General features: G+C 38.8%; 2 protein-coding genes across 2 annotated transcripts; one reads left to right on the top strand and one right to left on the bottom strand.

Moving 5' to 3' along the window:
* Window positions 1–761: 761 nt before the first annotated feature.
* Window positions 762–4,584, bottom strand: LOC111811865 (4-hydroxy-3-methylbut-2-enyl diphosphate reductase, chloroplastic). Its single transcript, XM_023698900.1, has 10 exons — window positions 4,201–4,584; window positions 3,748–3,944; window positions 2,680–2,859; window positions 2,405–2,536; window positions 2,227–2,301; window positions 2,037–2,142; window positions 1,863–1,957; window positions 1,421–1,606; window positions 1,190–1,276; window positions 762–1,094 (listed from the first exon to the last, which is right to left on the bottom strand). Exons 1-10 carry the CDS (start codon window positions 4,493–4,495, stop codon window positions 1,029–1,031), a joined length of 1,419 nt encoding a protein of 472 aa, XP_023554668.1. The 5' UTR covers window positions 4,496–4,584; the 3' UTR covers window positions 762–1,028.
* A 5,475-nt stretch (window positions 4,585–10,059) lies between these two features.
* LOC111811420 (protein TIC 62, chloroplastic-like) lies at window positions 10,060–20,887 on the top strand. Its single transcript, XM_023698258.1, has 13 exons — window positions 10,060–10,332; window positions 11,982–12,099; window positions 12,624–12,696; window positions 12,781–12,808; window positions 12,963–13,139; window positions 13,404–13,485; window positions 13,597–13,669; window positions 13,748–13,858; window positions 14,967–15,098; window positions 16,065–16,264; window positions 19,357–19,551; window positions 19,851–20,051; window positions 20,633–20,887. Exons 1-13 carry the CDS (start codon window positions 10,152–10,154, stop codon window positions 20,676–20,678), a joined length of 1,617 nt encoding a protein of 538 aa, XP_023554026.1. The 5' UTR covers window positions 10,060–10,151; the 3' UTR covers window positions 20,679–20,887.
* Window positions 20,888–21,021: the final 134 nt, after the last annotated feature.

Below are 21,021 nucleotides of genomic sequence, written 5' to 3'. Positions count from 1 at the left end.
GTTAAATTGGCCTATTAAGTTCTATAGTAACAAACTACTTGAATTTGGCCCATTAATAATTGCTAAAAACTGTTACACAAGGACCAAAACAAGAAGTGAGATTTAAAGCAAACATCTCAACTATGTGCATTTTTTTTTTCTTTTTTCGTCCCGTGGAAATGCTATTCAACTTGAATTTCTTTTTTTCTGGGCTGAAGCAATGAACCTATTCAAAGTGGCTCATTTCGTACCTGAGAAGCGCATGTATGAACAAGGATCAATTTTACTTACCCACCTAGCTACTCTAGGTTGGGGCGTAGGTTCTGGTGGGGAAGTTACACCTTTACGTACTTTGTGTCTGGAGTAATTCACTTCATTTTCTCCGCAGTATTGGATTTTGGTGGCACTTATCATACACTTTTGAGACCCGAGACCCTTGAAGAATCTTTTCCTTTCTTCGGTTGTGTGTGAAAAGATAGAAATAAAATATTAGGTATGTTCAACTAAATTAAATTATTAAATATACTCCTTAATTTTCTCATTTCTTTTAAAATTGTCACTATTCTTTTAAAAGTTGGAAATATTATTATTATTATCTGTCGTTTCATAAATGTTTCAAAACTACTACCTTCGAAGTAGGGAACCTGCGAAGTAGGGAACCTGCGCGTGGCCATCACACGACCAAAGGACTACAGAACAGAAAGATCTCTTCCAAAGGATAAACCAACAGCTATGGTCGTTATGCAACAATGGAGGATTTGATTCTCAACAATCCAAAACCATTTTTCTGAAACCCCCTTTACTTCACTTAAATATCTACGTTGTTACAAAACATGTACGATTCGACAACGTTGAAGGTCGACATACTCGTTGAACTACTTGTGATACATTTCTGTGGAGAACTAGGACCTTTACTACTGCCCAACATAACTATTTTGATACAAGAAGCTATATGATTGATAAAGGGAAGGTACCATCTTTCAGTTACACATTTACAATCATATAACTCTTGTCTCTAACAAGTTCATTTGAACTACTAACCTATAAATTTATGCAAACTGCAATGCTTGTTCGCGCTTAATGTTGAAGACTTTGATAAGAACATCTTCGACTACCTGTTTGCAAAAGCATACAGACGTGAATTGGTTTAAAATTTGTTGCAGATGACAATTCGTAACAGCACGCATTGTAAGTCGAAGAGAAGACTAACCTTATCAGGGGTTGACGCCCCGGATGTGACACCGATCGTGATAGGACCCTTGGGTAGCCAGTTCTCCTTTTCAACTAACTCCCCATGCTAATATGAGTTTGTAAGGATGAAGAGATAATAAGTAATCAGAGAAAGAAAAGGTAGGTTTTAATAAATTGAAAAACGACCCGAAAAACCGTTTGCAAATTGAATCTAAAAGGGACTCGAGACTAAATCTGTACGTTAACTTACATTCAGTTTGTAAGCTATTCTGTTTCCTGGGCCTATTCTCTGCTCAGTATCAATCCAATAAGAGGGAATGCCTCGCTCCTCAGCTATCTCTTGAAGATGAGAAGTATTACTGGAATTCCATCCACCAACAACTAACATGAGATCCACTTTTCCCTCTACGAGCTTGTACATCGCATCTTGACGTTCCTGATAGAAGAGAACGGGTTCGAGACACATATAAGTGACAACTAAAAGTATGGAAGATCAGCATACACTGATTTGCAACTTGTCAATATGATCTTGGCAGGAGCTCTTAATGAGGGTTCCAAAGCCTCAGTTTAATTTGTGATACCTCGAGTGACGCATAAACTTGTCATTCAAGCAGTAGAGAGTAGAATATTAAACCACAATTTGCTCCCTAAAACCCACATGCTAGACATCGTAGAAAATCTCGGAGACTTACTTGAGTAGCATCGCATATTGTATTGAAACTGAGGAAATGCTCGTTGACATTTTCGACTCCGTGCTTGCGCATCATAGTTCTTTCAACTAGTTTACCTGATAAAAGTAAAATGTAAATAAACATGCTTGTGATTTCAAGGAGAAGCGATGAATGGAGTTTCAGCGGATTATTTACCAATCTCTTCTGTTTCTCCCTTGAGCATTGTTGTTTGGTTTGCAATCCCGACCTTTAATAGGTCAGTATCTGGGTCAAACCCTTGTGAGACTGCATTTTTGAATTTCTGCGGACCAGGAATTAGTACAACCATTAAAGCTGTGAATGATGTCAATATATAATGGTTCATAAAGTATTGACAAAACCATACCTTCATAAACTCTTCTTTGGTTGAGCTCGATCCATCAAGTTCGCCTCCAAGAATATAGTCACACACATATGTTGCCTGAATAAAGGCAAAAGTTCATACGACAAATATGCACTATTCCTCACCCGACGAAGTACAAAATTGCCCAAATCAACAAAAAAGAAAAATGAAATGGACATACCTCTGCCATGTTCTTGACAATTATATATTTTCCTGCAAAGGATGCTGTTGCTACAGTTTCTTCATGAGAATATTTACCATGAATAATTGAAGTAAACTCCCCTTTCTTGTGCTTTTCCACGACGTTCCAAACCTTCAAATGTTATGCAGACAACATCCATACATTGAGAGAGAATTTTTGGCAGAAGCAAAAACATAATATTAATTGCAGTTAGCATTATTGTCGGTATATCAGAACGTACAGCAAGGAGAGAAAAGCAAACTCTGCAACGATACCTTTGAAACCCATGGGCAAGTTGTATCAACGATTTGCACCTTTTTTTCACTCAATGTCAACATCTCATCCACGCCAGCTCCGAATGCAGGCAAAATCACAACATCACCCTTGCCAACCACTTCAAACTGTTTCTTTCCATCCTCAAGTGGAATGTTTTGGACTTCCATATCCTCTAAGCGCTACATATAGAATTCAAAAATATTTATGCTATTTCTTCCCTTCGTGTAAGGAGGAACTTAAGAATTATGCGAAAAGATGGCGTGAAATTCAACCATCAATTAAGTTTATAAACTTTTGAATACCAGAATGTTTTTTGGTATGGAAAAGACAGCAAGGAAATCAAAAGTTGAAGTGTTTCAAAGTTCTAGGAAAAGAAAAGCAAGTAGTAAAGATAAAATTGAAAATCTAAAAATAGTCCAAGCATTGGTGCAAGACTTTTACTGCGCCCGAACACTGTAAGAAGGTCAACAAGTCTATCCTACCTGACACGTAGGATATGGATGGAAAAATCATTCGAATTTAGAGAAAACGAATTAAAAAGATAAAATATAGAATCCACAAAAGTTAGGGGTGAAAACTGCATTAATGTTCCTAAAGACTGGAAGGCTTGAAGTCTTCATTCCTCATAGACATGCACCAGAACGAACACCACACGCAAAGGACCGGGACAACAACTGGAATACTATCTTGCAAAATTTTCAGATCACAGTTCAGATTGAACAAGAATACATAGTTGGGAATGGAACCAAAAAATTCAAAAACAAAAACAGATCGCGTTTTCTTGGGGATAAGCGATCAAAGCACGCTTATCAGCAATAACATAGTAATGGAAATTTTGAACTTCCTCCACAAATAAGAAGCATGATTCATTCAGATAGAAAGGCAGAGATCCCAGAAAGGGATAAAAGAATCACATCTGATTGAAAGAAGAACACATGCTAGAAACTCGATATTGGACAATAAAATCTTAGACAAACAGAACACCAGAAGCCTCATCAAATTTACCAGAGTATGATCCATTTCTAAATTTAAATCGTCGAAAGAAACCGCAGTAAATCAATCAGTACCTTGTTAACAGTTGGGTTGTGAATAATTTCATTGGTTAACCATAATTTCTCCTCAGGAAATTGCTTTCTCGCTTCATAAGCAATCTGGACTGCTCGCTCAACTCCCCAACAAAATCCATATGCTTCCGCCAATTTTACAGTAACATCTCCCCACGTATACTCAAATCCATTTTCTTTCAGAGTCTTGATGATATCACCTGAAATTCGAACATAGAATTAATTTTCAGCAAAATAAGTTGAAAATTCAAGTGAAGGCTTCTCTCTTTTTGACTTTTTCTTTTTTAATTTAGTTTATGGCCTCGAGAAGCCAAATCTGAAGACCAAAATCCTCCAGGAGCAGGTAATAGAATATTCTCTAGTTTTCCCATAAAAATCGAACATGCAAAGGAATTTCATAAACAATTTTCCTAATTCCATAAGAAATCTAACAAAATCAAGACGATCGAGGCTCACTCGTATACTCGCTATTCATAAGCGCCAGAGTCTCGTCCTTGTGACCAAACCCTCTGCGGTTGTAATTCTCACTCTTCGACAAGTTCCTCCGGAACACCTTGGCATCAAAATTGGAATCCACAGCCACCGACGACGAAGAAGCAGAAGCAGAAGCAGAAGCAGAAGCAGAAGAATCGCCGTCGCATCTCACGGACAGAGGCTTCCTACACCGAACCGATCGAACTCCGGGGAAACTCTCCGGCAAGGCCGCATCTGTACGAGTGGCAAGACGGTAAAGCTGCATAGAGAAAGCCATGGCAGAGAACAATCTCAGAGATCACTTTCCAGTCGCAAGCTCAGACAAATGCCCCCCTTCTTCTTCCTCCTCCATTTATCTCAATTCAACCATGCCCTCTCTTTGTCTTCTTCTTCTTCTTTTTATTATTATTTTTTTAATTTTATTAAATTGAAAATTATTATTTTCAATATTATCTCTTTTTTATTTTTTTTTTATTTTCTCAGCAAAACTGTTCAATAACTTACATTTTAAAAATATAAAATTAAAAAAATAGTTATTAAATAAACTTAAATTATTACCCATTTGAATATATATATATATATATATATATATATATATATATATGGCAAATAGAAAGAAAAAAAATGATTGAAATTAAGTTTATTCTATTTTAGTTTATTTAATTTAACTTTTATATTTTTAATTAGCATTTTCTTCGTTTGAAAATATATTTATATAAATAATTTTTTTTATTAAAACTAAATTAAATTTAATTCTTATTAATATTAGTTTTGGCTTTTAGTTGCAGAATCATTGGAGCAAAGGAGAGGATTAAATGTGAAATTACGAAAACGGCCCTGATTTATGTACAGCTGGCTTTCTTAACGCCGTTTCTTACATACCATTTTCGGTCTTGGACTTTCCACGCTGTTTTCTGGTTTTTTTATTTTATTTTATTTATTTATTTATTGTTTTGTTGTTTTTAATATTCCAACATTTTTTTATATAATAAAAATGTTATTTTATCTTACTTTTTTTTTTAAATGATTAATTTGTTTGGTTTAACTTTATTTTTTCTAATAATTATAAATATGTATTTATTTTTACTATAAATTTTAAGGATTTTTTTATTAATCATTTTAGTTTTTTTTTTTTAATTTCTCAAAAATGTTTCTTCACAAAACATTTTTAAATTAATAAAAAAAAATTGAATTAATTCTTAATTATTAAGATTTTAGAAAATACTTTTCATCCTATAAATAAATTTCTTAATTTTATTTTTAAGGTTTTTTTCGAAAATATTCCTAGCACACCATTAATTGAATTTTTAATTTAAAAAGTTTAATTTTAATTTTAGATTAGCTAAAATGTCTCGAAAAAAAAATTAGTTGATTGGATACCCGAGTCATAAGCTCGATGGTTTTAAAAGTCAAACTTGGCTCGACTCCCTCGTAGCCTCAACTCGTGTCACCTCTCCTTAGCTTGCCTCCTCCTCTTGGACATTGTTTTCTCCCTCGAATCGTGTTGCAATCATTGTTGATTAGTTCGGTCCAACATGATTAGGATTAGTTTGGTCTGATTTGTGTTCAGTTTAGTGGTTTTCTCTTCGATTTCGACTCGGTTCAACGAGTTTTTTCAATCCAAGGTAGTTTTTTTTTTCCAATTTAAGTTCAGTTATATTGATTCTTCATCGGCTATGATCAGTTATTGTTTGTTCAAGGTTCTTTTGAGTTTTTTTTTTTTTTTAAGTAAGATTCATGAATTTTAGGTGTATTTATGTTCGTGGAATGAATTTGGTGGTCTGATTAGGTTGTGCATGCATGTATTATGTCATTGGAAAACCACCTATGGGTGTTTGACACGTAAAATTCTAAGAAAACATTTATGGCAATTACTCATCTTTTGTCACGAGAGTCGTGTGCCATAGTGACTCAACTTCACTGATATAAATGTCAAATTTTATCAGTTGTGTAAGATCTCACATCGGTTGAAGAGGAGAACAAAACATTCCTTATAAGAGTGTGGAAATCTCTCCGTAGCAGACACGTATCAAAACTGTAAGGTTAATGACGATACGTAACTGGTTAAAGAGGACAATATATGTTATCAATGAACTTGAGTTGTTACAAATGGTATCAAAGTAAGGCATTGGGCAATGTGCCGAAAAGATGCTGGCCCCCGAGAGGGGTAGATTGTAAGATCTCACACGGTCGGGAGGGAACAAATATTCCTTATAAGAATGCTGAAACCTCTCCGTAACAGGCCAAAGTGTCTTATAAGGGTGTGGAAACCTCTCTGTAACCGAAAAAAAACGAACAATATTTATTAAGGTATGAAAACCTTTCAGACCTGATTCTCGGAGTATTTTCTTTATTTATTTGGAAAGAACCATATGGTTTGTTTGTTTTCTAATTGCAAACCAACTTTGACCAATGCTTTCATTAAATTTCTTGCTTATGTTGCTTTGCACGTTTCATTATGGGTCTAAATCACTCCCTTACAAATCCTTTTGATTTTGATCTTTCCATCCATGTGTTTTCCATTTCATTTCAATTTACCGTTTTGCCCTTCTTGTTCTCGGGTGATTGATAGGGTAGGAGATCGAATGTTCGATTTTGGTCTACATGAAACAATATGACACAACACAATTTTTGTGAGATCTCACGTCGGTTGGAGAGAGAAACAAAACATTCCTTATAAAGGTGTGAAAATCTATCTCCAGTAGACACATTTTTAAATTGTAAGGTTGACAATGATACGTAACGGCCCAAATCGAACAATACTTATTAGTGATGGGCTTGAACTGTTATAAATGGTATCAGAATCAGACATCAGGCGGTGTGTCGATAAGAACCGCTGAGCCTCCAAGGAAGGTGTATTATGAGATTGCATCATTCCTTACAAGGATGTGGAAACTTCTCCCTAGTAGACGATTTTACGACGATAATATCTGTTAGCATTGGAGTTGAGCTGTTACAGTATTATACCAATATAGATTATAGAGTCGGTTTTTACTAATCTTTCCGGATCAAATTGACTTTAAAAATCATATCGTCACCTCTTAATTATAAATATTTGTTATTTTTTAAAAAAATAATTTTAAAATATGTGTTAAAATGGTATTATGAAACACGTGCATAAAAGGACCCGACCCGGCCCACTAGTTTTACTATCCAATCATATGGCCGGGAGGCTGTCCACACGTGTTGCACGTGCGTGCCATGACGTGTGGCCATGGGAGACTATCCACACGTGTTGCATGTGGATGACACGTTTCATCCTTCTTTCAATTTTTTTTAATTTTATTTTTCATATTTTTAATTATTATNCAAGGTAGTTTTTTTTTTCCAATTTAAGTTCAGTTATATTGATTCTTCATCGGCTATGATCAGTTATTGTTTGTTCAAGGTTCTTTTGAGTTTTTTTTTTTTTTTAAGTAAGATTCATGAATTTTAGGTGTATTTATGTTCGTGGAATGAATTTGGTGGTCTGATTAGGTTGTGCATGCATGTATTATGTCATTGGAAAACCACCTATGGGTGTTTGACACGTAAAATTCTAAGAAAACATTTATGGCAATTACTCATCTTTTGTCACGAGAGTCGTGTGCCATAGTGACTCAACTTCACTGATATAAATGTCAAATTTTATCAGTTGTGTAAGATCTCACATCGGTTGAAGAGGAGAACAAAACATTCCTTATAAGAGTGTGGAAATCTCTCCGTAGCAGACACGTATCAAAACTGTAAGGTTAATGACGATACGTAACTGGTTAAAGAGGACAATATATGTTATCAATGAACTTGAGTTGTTACAAATGGTATCAAAGTAAGGCATTGGGCAATGTGCCGAAAAGATGCTGGCCCCCGAGAGGGGTAGATTGTAAGATCTCACACGGTCGGGAGGGAACAAATATTCCTTATAAGAATGCTGAAACCTCTCCGTAACAGGCCAAAGTGTCTTATAAGGGTGTGGAAACCTCTCTGTAACCGAAAAAAAACGAACAATATTTATTAAGGTATGAAAACCTTTCAGACCTGATTCTCGGAGTATTTTCTTTATTTATTTGGAAAGAACCATATGGTTTGTTTGTTTTCTAATTGCAAACCAACTTTGACCAATGCTTTCATTAAATTTCTTGCTTATGTTGCTTTGCACGTTTCATTATGGGTCTAAATCACTCCCTTACAAATCCTTTTGATTTTGATCTTTCCATCCATGTGTTTTCCATTTCATTTCAATTTACCGTTTTGCCCTTCTTGTTCTCGGGTGATTGATAGGGTAGGAGATCGAATGTTCGATTTTGGTCTACATGAAACAATATGACACAACACAATTTTTGTGAGATCTCACGTCGGTTGGAGAGAGAAACAAAACATTCCTTATAAAGGTGTGAAAATCTATCTCCAGTAGACACATTTTTAAATTGTAAGGTTGACAATGATACGTAACGGCCCAAATCGAACAATACTTATTAGTGATGGGCTTGAACTGTTATAAATGGTATCAGAATCAGACATCAGGCGGTGTGTCGATAAGAACCGCTGAGCCTCCAAGGAAGGTGTATTATGAGATTGCATCATTCCTTACAAGGATGTGGAAACTTCTCCCTAGTAGACGATTTTACGACGATAATATCTGTTAGCATTGGAGTTGAGCTGTTACAGTATTATACCAATATAGATTATAGAGTCGGTTTTTACTAATCTTTCCGGATCAAATTGACTTTAAAAATCATATCGTCACCTCTTAATTATAAATATTTGTTATTTTTTAAAAAAATAATTTTAAAATATGTGTTAAAATGGTATTATGAAACACGTGCATAAAAGGACCCGACCCGGCCCACTAGTTTTACTATCCAATCATATGGCCGGGAGGCTGTCCACACGTGTTGCACGTGCGTGCCATGACGTGTGGCCATGGGAGACTATCCACACGTGTTGCATGTGGATGACACGTTTCATCCTTCTTTCAATTTTTTTTAATTTTATTTTTCATATTTTTAATTATTATAATTTTAAAATTGATTTAATGTCATTTTAAAATATTTCAAAACACGAGTAATTGCATGAATTAAATTCTAAATATTTTTTATTAATTGCCCATAATTTTATACAAGGGTATTTTAGTCAACTATATTATCTCATTTAAATTTTACCCCTCAAAACAATTCCCTAAACCTTAGAAACTAAATTATCATTTTTTTCTTATATTTATAATAATAGTAATAATAACCAAATTGAAAATATTTATTTTGATAATAAATTTATAATAAAATTATAATTTGATATTTACGACGTGTCAAACCTTCCCCGTCCCTCTTCGCTTCATACCAATCCACCATTTCCGACCTATTACTCAACAAATGCCTGGTATCGGAGCTATGCCCTAAACTTAGTCAAAATGACTAAGATTCTTGACTCCTTGGAGAATCGTGTTTGTCTAACATGTTATCCGAGCCATGCCCTAAACTTAGTCAAAATGACCAAGACTTGTGACTCTAGAGGAGTCAACCTCGATTAAGGGGAGGTGTTGGATGATGAAACTCAAAATGGATAATATCATACAATTGTGGAGAGTCGTGTTCATCTAACAATTTGAACTTTTAACATTTTAGCCGATAATATATGTCTTAATTAATCGAAGTAGGTTTAGGTCGAGTAGTTTTTTTAAAGTTATGTAATTAGGTCGTTACACAAAGTTATTTGCTGGGCTGTGCTTGATGGAGTTGGGGATAGATGAAAATCCAAATGGGTGCTTACAGTTCTTCCCGGACCAGCAATGGAACCTTCTTTGGGACCCATCATATCCACACGCTGTGGACTGTGGGCGATTCCATTGCACCTAACCTGAGAAGCTGTATTTACAAAACAAATTAGCTTCGTGTTCAATTGCTTTTCGATTCTTCTCCAAATTAGTATATGATTTGAGCATTTCAAAATTCTCTTCAATGGAGGGTACCTGCAGTTCTCTGCGGTCACCGGCTTTAACCATAGCGCCCTCCTCTTTGTCTAGAAGTGGGTTCTCAGAGAAGCCATTGTTGCCTGCTCGAGCTGTGAAATTATCGAAGAACAAGAGATACCCACTTGCTCGAACCCTCAAATTTCTTCCCATTACAGCTCAAGCTTCGAGTAAATACCTTGTTTCTTCTACTACATTGTGATTAATGTTCTTATTGCTTCTTCTAGGCTTGAGTTTTGTAGAATGTTGAGTGTTTTGATATACTGATTATTTTGAACTCGATGTAAGCTTGACTTGTTTGGGTTTGTTAAGTAGAAGTAGAAATGGGATTTGTTGAAGAAGGTTGGGTTGGATCAAGGTTGAGTGATTTTCATATATGTGAAGATATGAATGTTGTGTTTTCATACTAAAACGATTTGGATATCCCATTTTTGAGAAGGGATGGAACTATGCATGGATTTCTTCATCTGACTCTTATTTGATCTAGTTCTGCATTCTTCTGGGAGGCATTTGAAGTGGGTGTATGAATCTTTAATGAGCTTGCTGGTTATTTTTTGTTTACTTCTATATGATATTAGCAGAATAATTGACATTTGTAAAACTGTGAGATCCCACATCGGTTGGGGAGGCGAACAAAACCTTCTTTATAATGGTGTGGAAACCTTTCCCTAGCAGATGCGTTTTAAAAATCTTGAGGGGAAGCTTGAAAGGGAAAGCCCAAAGAGGACAATATTGCTAACGGTGGGTTGGGCTGTTACTAATGGTATCAGAGTCAGACACCGAGCGATGTGTCCGCAAGGAGGCTGAGTCCCGAAGGGGGTGGACACGAGGTGCTGTGCCAGCGAGGAAGCTGAGCCCTGAAGGGAGGTGGACACGAGGTGGTGTGTTAGCAAGGAGCTTGAGCCCCGAAGGGGGGTGGACACGAGGCAGTGTGCCAGCAAGAATGCTAGGCCCCTGAAGGCGGTGGATTGGGGAGTCCCACATTGATTATAGAAGGGAACGAGTGCCAGTGGGGACGCTAGGCCCCAAAGGGGGGGGGGGGGGGGGNGGGGGGGGGATGGATCGTGAGATCTCACATCGGTTGGGGAGGAGCTGAAGGGGGATGGATACAAGACGGTGTGCCAGCAAGGATGCTAGGCTCCCGAAGGGGGTGGATTGAGGGGTCCCACATCGATTGGAGAAGGGAACTAGTGCCAGCGAGGACGTTGGGCCCCGAAGGGGGGTGGATTGTGAGATCTCACATTGGTTGGGGAGGAGAACAAAACATTCTTTATAAGGGCGTGGAAACCTCTCCCTTTAAAAACATTGAGGGGAAGCCCGAAAGAAAAAGCCCAAACAAGACAATATCTGATAGCGGGGCTGTTACAAAATTCTCGTTACTTCCACTACCTACACTAACCTTGCAAGCATGATTCTTCGTCTTACTTCGGTAGACAGCAATGGATAGCTGGGAGAGATGGATAGAAATATTTAGAACAATTGAAAAACTTGGTCCCTGTTTCATGCTTAAGGATGGCGATTTCATTATAGTTTTGGAATATAATGGTAAATTATACTTGTATGGTTTGTGATATTATGCAAATTGTATCCATATTCAAACAACATTTTAGTCTATACATGTCATCAATTTCATTAAAACTTGCAACTTTTTAGTGTAAAATTATGAATTGGTAGAGTTCATCCATCATGGGGGTGTTTAAGCTTTTCTTAAAGTTCAGGTCTGCAAATCACAGAAGGTTTATTTTGCAGTTATCATCCAAGCATATGGTTTATTACTTCTTCCTTGCAGTATGTAGCTAACATTTCTTGATTTTACAAGGCACGAGTAGTTTTAGCTCAGAGGCAGCTCCGGAAATTTCAAAGAAGGAAGTTTCAAAAGATGAGGATCTTGTATTTGTTGCTGGTGCTACAGGAAAAGTTGGTTCAAGAACTGTGAGGTAAGTTCAATATCTTGCTTTATATGGGAGCATCCTTCCCTAAGGGACTCCCTCCCAACAATCCTCAACAATCCTCCCCTCGAACAAAGTACACTATAGAGCCTCCCCTGAGGTCTATGGAGCCCTTGAACAGCCTCTCCCCTTAATCGAGGCTTGACTCCTTCTCTGGAGTCTTCGAACAAGGTACACTCTTTGTTCGACATCTGAGTCACTTTTGGCTACACCTTCGAGGCTCACAACTTCTTTGTTTGACAATTGAGGATTTTATTGACATGGCTAAGTTAAGGGCATGGCTCTGATATCATGTCTAGAACCACGACTCTCCACAATGGTATGATATTGAGTTTGAGCATAAGTTCTCATGGGTTTGCTTTGGGCTTCCCCAAAAGGCCTCATACCAATGGAGATGTATTCCTTATTTATAAACCCATGATCATTCCCTAAATTAGCAAATGTGGGACTCCCTCCCAACCATCCTCAACACTCTGCATGCTGTATACTAAAGAGCTGTGAAATCTAACCAGGGAGCTTTTGAAACTTGGATTCCGTGTAAGAGCCGGTGTAAGGAGTTCTCGGAAAGCCGAAACTCTTGTTGAGGTAAAAACATTTGACTTTTGATAAAGAAATTTACTGCTATTTTGTTAACAACTTGTTTTTGATGAAAACTTTATTCATTTGCAGAGTGTTAAAAAGCTTAAGCTTGATGAAGGTAATGTATGTGCCAAAGTCCCGACCCCTGTACCAACACACAGCATCTGTTTTCTCTTGTTTCTATTTGTCAAAAAATGAAAAGGGATCGTTTGATATTCTCGGACAAAATAACTTCCAAGAAAATAACAGATAGTTTTTGATCTTTAGCCCAGCTGTAGAAAAGCTTGAAACTGTGATATGTGACTTGGAGAAACCAAATCAGATTGGACCTGCAATCGGGAATGCGTCGATAGTTATTTGCTGCATTGGTGCAAGTGAGAAGGAGATTTTCGATATCTCTGGACCTTATCGAATCGACTATATGGCTACCAAAAACTTGGTTGAAGCAGGTAAGAAGACGCTTTTTCGTGATCTTTTTGTACCTCAAAACATATTTCTAGCTATTCCACAACAATCACATATATTGGCGTAAATGCTTCAGAGACGTGATTCTTGGATTTGATTTGATTTTATTACTGCTCGTAATAAAGATTTATCGTTCCAATGGTCGAGCTCTCCTAGCTTTTCAGTACATTAGCTGTAAAACTCTAGCATGTAGCTTTCTTAAAGTTCTCAAGGTTAAAACGGAAATAAGATTGACAAAATTTCTACAGCAACCGTTGCAAAAGTGAAGCATTTCGTTCTGCTTACGTCCCTCGGAACCAACAAGATTGGATTTCCTGCTGCCATTCTCAAGTGAGTGTTCATGTATTAGTTTTTCTGAAATGATTAACAATTTCACAAATGATGTTTTTTTCCCCATAATTTTAATATTGAACCATTAATTGTGGTTACCTGCTTCTAAAGCTTGTTTTGGGGAGTCCTGTTATGGAAAAGGAAGGCAGAAGAAGCATTGATTGCAAGTGGTCTTCCTTATACAGTAAGCAAATACTAATAGCTACACAATATTTATCAAATGGGCCTTAGATGTTTGATTTATTTAAAATATCTTTCCCAGATAGTGAGACCTGGGGGCATGGAGAGGCCTACAGATACTTTCAAGGAAACTCATAACACTACTGTTTCACCTGAAGATACTTTGTTTGGTGGTCTGGTGTCGAATCTTCAGGTACGTTTAAAGATTTTGAGGTGACAGATGATATCAATCGTTTAATTCTTATAACATTTTTAATTGCATGAATGAGGATTTAGGACTGTGAGATCCCACATCAGTTGGGGAAGAGAACGAAACATTTTTTATAACGGTGTGAAAACCTCTCTCTAGCAGACGCGTTTTAAAAACCTTGAGAAGAAGCCCGAAAGGAAAGTCCAAAAAGAACAATATCTGCTAGCGGTGGGCTTGGGCTGTTACTAATGGTATCAGAGCCAGACATTGGGCGATGTGCCAGCGAAGAGGCTGAGCCTCAAAGGGGGGTGGACACGAGGCGGTGTGCCAACAAGGACGCTGGGCTCCGAAGGGGGGTGGATTGTGAGATCCCACATCGGTTGTGGGGAGGAGAACGAAACATTCTTTATCAGGGTGTGGAAACCTCTCCCTAGCAGACGCGTTTTAAAAAGCTTGAGGGAAAGCTCGAAAGGGAAAGCCCAAAGAGGACAATATCTGCTAGAGGTGGGCTTGGGGTGTCACTAATGGTATCAGAGTCTGACACTGGGCGATGTGCCAGCGAGGAGGTTGAGCCCTGAAGGGGGGTGGACACGAGGTGGTGTGCCAGCAAGGACGATAGGCCCCAAAGGGTGGTGGACTGTGAGATCCCCACACCGGTTGGGGAGGAGAACGAAACATTCTTTATAAGGGTGTGAAAACCTTTTCCTAGCAGACGAGTTTTACAAACTTTGAGGGAGTTCTCAATATTCTGTTCCAAAGCCAAAGATGTCGATACCCGAAAACGTCTGAGAACATCCACCCCAATGATAAGCATATAGAGAAAGGATCTGAAGGGTGCCTTCAAATCTTGGTTTAGCTATGGACGTGATCAAGCCTGCCAAGGGGGAAGTTCTGAATAAAGATGACTCTCTGGATAGAGTGCGTTGGTTGTTGTAGTTATTTTGGATTTACGTATTTTTTTATAATAGTAAGAGACAAGTCTTGATTTGACAACTCGACAACGGGGCAATTGGCAGGACACAAAATTCCGTCCATGAGCTCTCTCCGAGCATTTTGAACAAGAGTTGAATGCATGTATACTTTATGCTTAATTTCTACATTTTAATTTCAGGTTGCAGAGCTCATGGCAGGCATAGCAAAAAATCCTGGTCTCTCATGCTATAAAGTGATTGAAGTAATTGCCGAGACAACTGCACCATTGACTCCCCTAGAGGATCTTCTTACAAAAATACCATCTAAAAAGGTCAGTTCATGATAACCTGCAGTAAATATCATTTAAATTTGCTTGTACATCTAAACTCAGCATAGACTTTATAATAGTTAATCTTCTGGTTTCTTCATATATCGTGGAGGTTATGCCTACGTTCTCCTTCTGCTGCGGTTAGTTTATCAAAATAGTCTGATTCGGAAATTGTGATAGTAAATAGTCTGATTCGGAAATTGTGATAGTTACCAGAGAACTGTAATAATATTGAAACATGAAAGATAAAAGAACTACGAGATAGCCAAGAGTCTAACGTTATGAGATCTCACATCGGTTGGAGAGGGAAACGAAGCATTCCTTATAAGGGTGTGGAAACTTCTCCCTAGTAGACATGTTTTAAAACCTTGAGGGGAAGCTTGGAAGGGAAAGTCCACAGATGACAATATCTAATAGCGGTGGGCTTGGGCTGTTACAAATGGTATTAGAATCAGACACCGGGCGGTGTGCTAGCGAGGATGCTGGGCCCTCAAGGGGGGTGGACTGTGAGATCCCACATCGGTTGGAGAGGGGAACAAAACATTCCTTATAAGGGTGTGGAAACCTTTCCTTAGTGAACACGTTTTAAAATCTTGAGGGGAAGCCCGGAAGGGAAAACCAAAGAGGACAATATCTGCTAGCGGTGGGCTTGAGCTGTTACAAATGATATCAAAGCTAGACACCAAGCGGTGTGCCAGTGGGGACGTTGTGCCCTCAAGGGGGTGGATTGTGAGATCCCACATCGGTTGGAGAGGGGAACGAAGCATTCCTTATAAGGGTGTGGAAACCTCTCCCTAGTGGACGCGTTTTAAAACCTTGAGAGGAAACTCGGAAGGGGAAGCCCAAAGAGGACAATATCTGCTAGCGGTGGGCTTGGGCTATTATTACAAAAGTAGTATTGGCCCCCCTCTCTTGTGTATTCTTATTTAAGCTTAAAGCTGCTAAACAATCTTGCTGGATCTATGCTAGGAATATGGCGCTGCACGCATTGTCGATCCACCACCTCCTAAGAGCGTTTCATCAGAACCGTCGAGCATTGCCAAAGAAAAGGAATCAGCTGAAGCAAAGCCACCCGCTCAAAGGGTTTCATCAGAACAGTTGAATATTGCAAAAGAGAAGGAATCAGCTGTAGCAAATGTTACAAAACAGTCATCATCACCCTACATTTCGTAAGACAATATGGAAGAGGCTGTTCTATATTTCTTGAACTTTTCTTTTCAAGCATCATGCTCAAATGCCTAGATTAACAGCTAATAAGATAGTAAGAAAGAAAAATGAACTCTGAATTGATTGATTATTTCTCCAGTATATATATGATTCGACGGTCCTCTCGTCGTCTGTTATTGCTGTTCGTGAATTTTCTAAGAACGTAGGCTAGGTTCGGTGAAAATGTTGTGTTATCCTTGGCATTTATCTTACGTTGTGTCTTCTTCCAGGTACGAGGATTTAAAACCTCCAACATCACCTACTCCATNAGATAGTGAGACCTGGGGGCATGGAGAGGCCTACAGATACTTTCAAGGAAACTCATAACACTACTGTTTCACCTGAAGATACTTTGTTTGGTGGTCTGGTGTCGAATCTTCAGGTACGTTTAAAGATTTTGAGGTGACAGATGATATCAATCGTTTAATTCTTATAACATTTTTAATTGCATGAATGAGGATTTAGGACTGTGAGATCCCACATCAGTTGGGGAAGAGAACGAAACATTTTTTATAACGGTGTGAAAACCTCTCTCTAGCAGACGCGTTTTAAAAACCTTGAGAAGAAGCCCGAAAGGAAAGTCCAAAAAGAACAATATCTGCTAGCGGTGGGCTTGGGCTGTTACTAATGGTATCAGAGCCAGACATTGGGCGATGTGCCAGCGAAGAGGCTGAGCCTCAAAGGGGGGTGGACACGAGGCGGTGTGCCAACAAGGACGCTGGGCTCCGAAGGGGGGTGGATTGTGAGATCCCACATCGGTTGTGGGGAGGAGAACGAAACATTCTTTATCAGGGTGTGGAAACCTCTCCCTAGCAGACGCGTTTTAAAAAGCTTGAGGGAAAGCTCGAAAGGGAAAGCCCAAAGAGGACAATATCTGCTAGAGGTGGGCTTGGGGTGTCACTAATGGTATCAGAGTCTGACACTGGGCGATGTGCCAGCGAGGAGGTTGAGCCCTGAAGGGGGGTGGACACGAGGTGGTGTGCCAGCAAGGACGATAGGCCCCAAAGGGTGGTGGACTGTGAGATCCCCACACCGGTTGGGGAGGAGAACGAAACATTCTTTATAAGGGTGTGAAAACCTTTTCCTAGCAGACGAGTTTTACAAACTTTGAGGGAGTTCTCAATATTCTGTTCCAAAGCCAAAGATGTCGATACCCGAAAACGTCTGAGAACATCCACCCCAATGATAAGCATATAGAGAAAGGATCTGAAGGGTGCCTTCAAATCTTGGTTTAGCTATGGACGTGATCAAGCCTGCCAAGGGGGAAGTTCTGAATAAAGATGACTCTCTGGATAGAGTGCGTTGGTTGTTGTAGTTATTTTGGATTTACGTATTTTTTTATAATAGTAAGAGACAAGTCTTGATTTGACAACTCGACAACGGGGCAATTGGCAGGACACAAAATTCCGTCCATGAGCTCTCTCCGAGCATTTTGAACAAGAGTTGAATGCATGTATACTTTATGCTTAATTTCTACATTTTAATTTCAGGTTGCAGAGCTCATGGCAGGCATAGCAAAAAATCCTGGTCTCTCATGCTATAAAGTGATTGAAGTAATTGCCGAGACAACTGCACCATTGACTCCCCTAGAGGATCTTCTTACAAAAATACCATCTAAAAAGGTCAGTTCATGATAACCTGCAGTAAATATCATTTAAATTTGCTTGTACATCTAAACTCAGCATAGACTTTATAATAGTTAATCTTCTGGTTTCTTCATATATCGTGGAGGTTATGCCTACGTTCTCCTTCTGCTGCGGTTAGTTTATCAAAATAGTCTGATTCGGAAATTGTGATAGTAAATAGTCTGATTCGGAAATTGTGATAGTTACCAGAGAACTGTAATAATATTGAAACATGAAAGATAAAAGAACTACGAGATAGCCAAGAGTCTAACGTTATGAGATCTCACATCGGTTGGAGAGGGAAACGAAGCATTCCTTATAAGGGTGTGGAAACTTCTCCCTAGTAGACATGTTTTAAAACCTTGAGGGGAAGCTTGGAAGGGAAAGTCCACAGATGACAATATCTAATAGCGGTGGGCTTGGGCTGTTACAAATGGTATTAGAATCAGACACCGGGCGGTGTGCTAGCGAGGATGCTGGGCCCTCAAGGGGGGTGGACTGTGAGATCCCACATCGGTTGGAGAGGGGAACAAAACATTCCTTATAAGGGTGTGGAAACCTTTCCTTAGTGAACACGTTTTAAAATCTTGAGGGGAAGCCCGGAAGGGAAAACCAAAGAGGACAATATCTGCTAGCGGTGGGCTTGAGCTGTTACAAATGATATCAAAGCTAGACACCAAGCGGTGTGCCAGTGGGGACGTTGTGCCCTCAAGGGGGTGGATTGTGAGATCCCACATCGGTTGGAGAGGGGAACGAAGCATTCCTTATAAGGGTGTGGAAACCTCTCCCTAGTGGACGCGTTTTAAAACCTTGAGAGGAAACTCGGAAGGGGAAGCCCAAAGAGGACAATATCTGCTAGCGGTGGGCTTGGGCTATTATTACAAAAGTAGTATTGGCCCCCCTCTCTTGTGTATTCTTATTTAAGCTTAAAGCTGCTAAACAATCTTGCTGGATCTATGCTAGGAATATGGCGCTGCACGCATTGTCGATCCACCACCTCCTAAGAGCGTTTCATCAGAACCGTCGAGCATTGCCAAAGAAAAGGAATCAGCTGAAGCAAAGCCACCCGCTCAAAGGGTTTCATCAGAACAGTTGAATATTGCAAAAGAGAAGGAATCAGCTGTAGCAAATGTTACAAAACAGTCATCATCACCCTACATTTCGTAAGACAATATGGAAGAGGCTGTTCTATATTTCTTGAACTTTTCTTTTCAAGCATCATGCTCAAATGCCTAGATTAACAGCTAATAAGATAGTAAGAAAGAAAAATGAACTCTGAATTGATTGATTATTTCTCCAGTATATATATGATTCGACGGTCCTCTCGTCGTCTGTTATTGCTGTTCGTGAATTTTCTAAGAACGTAGGCTAGGTTCGGTGAAAATGTTGTGTTATCCTTGGCATTTATCTTACGTTGTGTCTTCTTCCAGGTACGAGGATTTAAAACCTCCAACATCACCTACTCCATCTGCACCTGTTGGGAAAATAGATTTAAATGTCGTCGACGGAGTCTCATCGATCGCTCAAACGAGTTCATCAGAATCGTCAACTGAAATTGCCGAGGCGAATCCTGCACCTGCTCCTGAAAAAGCAGTGACAATGAAACCTCTCTCCCCTTATGTAGCGTAAGTGTCTTATATTCAAAGTCCCGAGACGATATAGCGTTCCACATTCTTATATTTGCTCACTGGATGCCAAGCTTTTTATCATTCTGTTCATTATGACCCCATAACTTCGGGAGAAGGGATGCTCTCCTATCTTTTGATTAGGAGCGAGAATAACTAGAAAAGTCACCGTCAACTGCTTATGCTAAGGTGACCCCTAACCTAAGCAGGGGACTACTCAAACTGAATCACGCCAACGTTATGTTTGTACCTGATCTTACACTTCCACTGATCGACTGATATACACATTACTTTTCCAGATATGAAGATCTAAAGCCTCCTACATCACCATCTCCTAGTGCACCTTCCCTATCATTTTCATCAACATCTCCCTCAAACGGTCCACCTCAGCCTGCTACCGCGAACGTAAACAGCTCAACGCCAATTCCAGAGGCAGACGACTCGAGTGAAACACATCTTCCCAAGCCAAAGAAGCTACAACCACTGTCACCTTTCACCATGTAAGCTCCTTCCTAGTTCTTTTATCTGCCTTAGTTGATTCCTTTCAAAAAGTTGCATGTTCTTATACAAAACTTCAAACAGCTGATAGGGGTAGTTTTTGTTTAGCTCATAGATTGTGGTTGAACACTCTTCTTGATTAAAAAAAAATTCCCTATTAGGTTAGGGAGTCTAGGGAGTCTGCTGCTTATTTATAGCTTAGTTAACGGTTATACATGGTAAAACTATATTTCATAGTAAATAGCTATATATGGTAGATCATATATATAGTTATATACCGATAACCATCTGGTGAAGCTATATATAGTAAGCTAAACCACAATATATATATATATATCCCCTCCAGCTTTAAACTTTATATATTCTCTCTTGCGGTACATATATGAAGTCATCAATACAAATCATTCCGCCAATATTCTTCTTGCATTTTCTCTATCCTGTTGTTTGTGTTCATCTAGATTGACTGTGTGCGTTGTTTGTATTCATCTAGATCGAGTGTGTGCGTTGTTTGTGTTCATCTAGATCGAGTGTGTGCGTTGTTGGTGCGATCCTAACCTTCTCATTTCTTATTTGATCAAACCAGGTATGAGGATTTGAAGCCTCCAGCATCCCCAACGCCCTCTCCTTGAAAAACCTTAAAGAAAGAGCTATCATCAGTTCCCTAAATGGACAGAGACAGATGAGGGGTTATACTTTCTATGTAATAATCTGAAGAACATTCGTTACTTTTTCCCGTCCAGATTCCATGGACGACTACACTGTTAAATTTGCTTATTTTGCCTGTAATTTTGATCAAAGTTGCCATTTTCATGGCATTTGCTTCATTTTATTCGTTGAATTACAGTGGGTCTTTCTCAAAAACCAAAGAAATCCATTGGGTTTTGAACGATTATAATTTAAAACCNGGAGGTTATGCCTACGTTCTCCTTCTGCTGCGGTTAGTTTATCAAAATAGTCTGATTCGGAAATTGT

The sequence above is a fragment of the Cucurbita pepo genome, chromosome LG15, assembly GCF_002806865.2.
Source record: "Cucurbita pepo subsp. pepo cultivar mu-cu-16 chromosome LG15, ASM280686v2, whole genome shotgun sequence".
Lineage (NCBI taxonomy): Eukaryota > Viridiplantae > Streptophyta > Magnoliopsida > Cucurbitales > Cucurbitaceae > Cucurbita > Cucurbita pepo.
The sequence above is the reverse complement of the archived record's forward strand: the minus strand, read 5'-3'. Positions and strand labels throughout refer to the sequence as shown.

What these genes read in the sequence shown, in the direction of transcription:
- LOC111811865 (XM_023698900.1), bottom strand. Translation starts at nt 4,495, where the DNA reads ATGGCTTTCTCTATGCAGCTTTACCGTCTTGCCACTCGTACAGATGCG. An exon ending in TATGAATAGCGAGTATACGA is followed by an intron (nt 3,945 to 4,200) that starts GTGAGCCTCGAT and finishes TTCGAATTTCAG; the next exon opens with GTGATATCATCAAGACTCTG. An exon ending in TTGTCAAGAACATGGCAGAG is followed by an intron (nt 2,302 to 2,404) that starts GTATGTCCATTT and finishes GCCTTTATTCAG; the next exon opens with GCAACATATGTGTGTGACTA.
- LOC111811420 (XM_023698258.1), top strand. Translation starts at nt 10,152, where the DNA reads ATGGAGGGTACCTGCAGTTCTCTGCGGTCACCGGCTTTAACCATAGCG. An exon ending in AAGCCGAAACTCTTGTTGAG is followed by an intron (nt 12,697 to 12,780) that starts GTAAAAACATTT and finishes ATTCATTTGCAG; the next exon opens with AGTGTTAAAAAGCTTAAGCT. An exon ending in CAAGTGGTCTTCCTTATACA is followed by an intron (nt 13,670 to 13,747) that starts GTAAGCAAATAC and finishes TATCTTTCCCAG; the next exon opens with ATAGTGAGACCTGGGGGCAT.